This window comes from Sitodiplosis mosellana, unplaced genomic scaffold, assembly GCF_009176505.1.
Source record: "Sitodiplosis mosellana isolate CC-2019 unplaced genomic scaffold, AAFC_SMos_1.0 Smas_scaffold_6226, whole genome shotgun sequence".
NCBI lineage: Eukaryota > Metazoa > Arthropoda > Insecta > Diptera > Cecidomyiidae > Sitodiplosis > Sitodiplosis mosellana.
In genome coordinates, this window is record NW_022601467.1 from 21,482,606 (window position 1) to 21,487,426 (window position 4,821).

At 37.8% G+C, this 4,821-nt stretch overlaps 1 protein-coding gene across 3 annotated transcripts; it reads right to left on the reverse strand.

Moving 5' to 3' along the window:
• Positions 1–501: 501 nt before the first annotated feature.
• Positions 502–4,151, reverse strand: LOC129579399 (ubiquitin carboxyl-terminal hydrolase 38). 3 transcript variants are annotated; one of them, XM_055469471.1, is made up of 6 exons: positions 4,023–4,151; positions 3,155–3,555; positions 2,848–3,065; positions 2,442–2,750; positions 2,202–2,374; positions 502–2,131 (listed from the first exon to the last, which is right to left on the reverse strand). In XM_055469471.1, exons 2-6 carry the CDS (start codon positions 3,486–3,488, stop codon positions 751–753), a joined length of 2,415 nt encoding a protein of 804 aa, XP_055325446.1. In that variant the 5' UTR covers positions 3,489–3,555; positions 4,023–4,151; the 3' UTR covers positions 502–750. The 3 variants fall into 3 exon arrangements, with proteins under 3 accessions (XP_055325446.1, XP_055325447.1, XP_055325448.1); XM_055469472.1 differs by having other exon boundaries at positions 3,668–4,054; XM_055469473.1 differs by having other exon boundaries at positions 3,885–4,048.
• Between the last annotated feature and the right edge of the window lie 670 nt (positions 4,152–4,821).

A 4,821-nucleotide genomic window follows, 5' to 3' on the forward strand; every position in this document is an offset into this window, starting at 1 on the left:
GTTTTTGATTTTCAAATAAAAATCAATAAATTTACAAAAACAAGACGGGCGTGTTTTTTATTTCAATTTTCTTTGAACCATACACAAACCTTTTGTTTTTGATTGAAAAAAAAGGTGGAAAAATACGGCCGAAACCGATGGATTTTCTGATGTACTTGAACAGTTGGCTAAAATTCTGACCGATGATGCATAAAATATCGTTGGTAGCTCAAAGGAAGGGAATTCCAATCACAATCCAAAGGGAAAGAAAGCGTAAAATCATCAAAATTTACCAATCAACTGTTCAGCTGAGGAAATTTCAGTGAAGGTGTGTTATGTTACAACTTTGCCGAAGGCAGTGATGTATAAAACTTGTTTGAAATTAAAGACAGAAGAAAAAAATGAGATAAATTACACATGCATTTTCTGATCGTATGTAATAAAAGAATGCTTCCTCCTGTCCAAAAAATTTCGCTTAAAAATCAAATATTCTTCACAAAATGAAAGTTAACACTCGTGTCGTAGGTGGATAATTATTTGAAATTTGTTTTATTTTATTATCATAAATTCCTAGAACATTTGATTTATCTCGTTTGTGTTGTTTTTTTCTTCATTATTTTACAAACAAATTATCATGATTTATTACAAAAGTTATAAATAATAACAAGTAGCCGGTGTCTAGTAGTCTAGTATAACGTATAACGTATGTTTTGAATGGCCGACGCGGAATCTGATTATCGCATTGAAATCGGAATCGGTTTTGGCGCTGTTTTAGTAAATGTATCCGTTCGATGGTTCAACAATGTTGCCGCCGCAGGAATTCGGTGGATCTTGGTCATTATCGGATTTGCGATGTTTATTGTAGTAATTCTTGACCATTTCGTTGCCGTTTAGAAATTTGCTACGAAACTGGTCGGCATATGTGCGATTGTCTCGGTTAACGAACTCCTGCAATTTGGGTGGTAGATCGTCAAAACGGGGCGATTCGGCTTTTCGCTTGCGTGAAATCTCATTTGTTGCTAGCTGTGTGGCTGTTTCCAAATCCGTTTGATTGACGATATCGCTTTCGGTGATTTTCTCCTTGTTGACAAACTCGTAGAATAAAATGTACGGTGTGTTCAAACTGCTCAGATTTTTGATATCGCTAAACGAACTGCGACTGATGTGGCTGTCATTGAATTTGTACCATTCATCCGATGAATTTATTGCGAATGTATAGTAATGGCCGGAATCGATGTTCATGCCGCAATGCACAATGACCGCATACAATTTGTACTTTATACGATAGCATCCGTCTTTTGTTCGGGCCACAAGTGAAATCACCTCGTCATGATGCACTTTATGCAATAATTTTCTGCGCACATGATAGTTGCGATCATATTTGAAATGTTTAATCACCAAAATTAAATTCGATGGGCCCTCTTCCAGTGTGATGTGACGTTCGCCATCGCACAGCGCCTTGCATTTATCACAAAAGTATTTGTCGTCGTTGATCATTTGTTCGGTGGCAAAATATGAGTTCAGTAGCATTTGTGTTGTGTAGCTAGTTTTATCGATTAATGGGCTCGTTTTCAACGAATCGCCGGTCGACTGTTGTAGTTGTGGAAATGATAATTGTAAATCGAAGAAATTGTCGATGTTTGTGCTCTGTGTGGAACAATTAAGGCATTTATAGTTGACAGACAAACGACCGCCAAACAATTTCTGGATCATTGTTCGGACCGCATTGGTGACGGCCGCCTTTGAATCATCCGGATTGATTGCATCGTCTGAGTCGTCGGTGAGTGGTGGTGAGTCAATAGCAATCGTTTGATTTAACATATTGTTATCATCAACATCCATTTGCTCCGCATTACCATTGCCATTCTCCATTTTGAGGTTACCGTTTGTCAATTTACCGTTCGCATTGTCATTCGGTTTCAGCGACGAGGTGAGACATCGTTTCTCCTCTTCGTGCAATTGGTCCAGTAGATAGCCCAAATATTCGAAGCTGTCCTGCTGATGACCATAACGAAAACTGCTCGGACGCTGACCAAGTACGTCATGCGGTGCCAGCTCCTGCCGTACCGAGTACAACAACAGAGAAATCAGCTGTTGAATGTAGTTGATAATTTTTGACGGCAATTTCATCAAGAGAATGTCATGAGTGAGCCTGTTTTGAAAAATGAAGTTCGAGATCAAGAAAATCCCATTTATTTCTGATGTTAAATCAATGAACTCACTCTTTTGTCATAAATAGAGCCTGAAGTACGCTGTTCATGTAACACGTGTTTCCCAAGTTGACCAGTCCAATTGGCGTCGCTGGATCTCTTGTGTTGATTGGTGGATGCCATGGTTTCACACTTAACAGCGTATCTGCATTCTCCGATGCTTTGTAGCCATTCAATATGGTCGTCTGAAAATGACATTCAATTGATTAGCCTTATGGTTGTAACAACAGTTGCATCGACACAAATACTTACAATTTCACTGAAATCCAAATCGTATTCACCATATCGGCGGACAAAAGCCGAAACCAAATCGATGAACAATTGCACATCCGGCGGGATTGATGGATCATTTGATGTATTCATATTGCTCTGGATGCTTTGAAACACTTTCGGAATTCGTGGTACAATTTTCATGAACAGCTTCCTCGATTGTGCGGAGCAAAGGATGTGTGAGAAAACTTTAACGCTGTTTGGCCTAACTACGGGTATGATAAGTGATAGACACAGTCTTTCGATCACTGAATCGGCGATTTCCATAAGAAGTGCGTATTTTTGAAGGTCCTGCCGAATTCGAAATTCAAACAAATTTTATCACATTTCTTCTTTCTTCAAAGACATTTGGAAACAAGGTGAAATCTTTACAAAGACATTTACTCACTCGTAATCCGTCTAGGAAGTAAATGATGCAATGGCTTAGATTTTTCAGTCCACTGAACGTACGCAGCCATGTGCATAATGTTTGTGTAACTTTTTTGAAGTCATTGTCATTGTCGACACCCATGTTTGCTGTACTTTTGATCAACAATTTGATTGCCTTGGGTATCGAATCTTGGTCGTATATATCGAAAATGATTCCACTTCCCGCTGATGGTGAATCTAATCAGATCAAATTGTAGAGCGCAACAACAATTGTCAATTAGGTCACATTTTGAGCAGCGCAAATCAGGTAACATGTGATTGCTTACCATTCGAAACTAGGAGACAGTAAAGTGTTTGAAGACAACCGATGAAAATTTGTTCCGGATTTGACGATTGTCGAATGATCCGCTCAAGTGATTGGCCCACCGAATTCAAATAGTTTTGGAATCCTTTGATATTGGTCGCTGATGTTGGTACTGGACTAATAATTACAAGCTCACGCACAACGCGATTGCATTCGTCTTGAATTTGCTTGTCATCGAAGATGGGATCGTCTTGTAAATCGGTGAGATGCTCCAAAATGTGCTTCAGACGGTTTAAATTCTCCTCGGGGTCGGTTGTTTGTTCACTCCCGCCGAAATTATTACGTTCAATCGCCATAGCCGTGTTCACTTTGAAACTGGATTTTTCTTATGTTTATTTAACCGTATTCAATCTAACATTCGTTCTAGGAAAATAAAATGAGAAATCAAAAAAACAAATACGTAAATAATAAACAACAAAGAAACAAACACCATCAGCTTTGTTCATGTTCCGAGTACAAAGAACAATATTTTCACCTCGATGATGATGTGACGATGATGATGAAAGAAAAAAGAAACAGAATGCACTTTTCCAAGCAAAGAAAATGAATTGTGTTAGCAAAAAAAAAAATACTGAATTGTATATGAAAGTGTGTGACTTGGTGTGAGTGATTTCAGTCATTGTCGTGAGACACATTGCTCAGTGGCATTGCAAAATTTTTGATTTTATCGACACACAAAACGAACAAAATACCATTGAAATTTTATTTTCTGCTTATTAAATAGTTTTTTTTTTGCACAATTCACAACGCAATAAAATAACAAAACGATAGGAAAAACTGCACCAATCGAACGACGAGCAAAACTTATTGGATTAATAAGTAATATTTACCTATGAATATGATGCATCACAATTTATGTATGTGTGTTTCACATTGAAGTTGAAAACTGAAATCATGTACGGCGATAATGCTGTGAAGTTTGCGCCAAATGGGTGCGTTCCTCCGATGCGATGATTTGCTCACATGAGCATGGCGCTCACATGTGCTTAAAAGTCACAATTTGAAATGAACCGCTCTCACCATACAGCACTGGGTCGTTTCGTCAAATTTACTTTTTTCATCGTTGATAATTATCGTTAGAGTTGTGAGTCAGAACAGAATTTGTATATTTTTCTTTTCATTCTTCTGGTTATGGTTATGATAAAATGGTCAATCCGTTTTGTTGTCAAACAAAAAAATCAAGTGAATTGTAAACGTAAGACGTCTGATTCGTAGTTTATTTTTATTCCTTTTTGTATTTTCCTTTTCAGAAAAATCAAACAACGCCCAATTAAAAAATTGCCTACGATCAAAATCTCAAAGTCAACACAAAATCTCGGCCACCGCGCTTCGAAAAGTGCATTGCTAGAATATTGTTTACTTGTCAAGTAAAATCGTTCCTTTCACTATGTTGCCATCATGCAATTGCGCGAGCACACAGGCAACCAGTCTATGCTATCTGTCTATCTATATATAAATAGAGCGATGTAATGCATGTGTCTAATGCGAAACATTCTAAAGTTTATTTACACTTGTGATGCTTCGGCCGTGTTTGCATCAAATCCAAATGGGTAAAGATCTTTAGATACATTATGAGTGAGTAACGATCGAAGAGTCCTGATTTCAATTGAATCAATTTCGTTGCTCGCA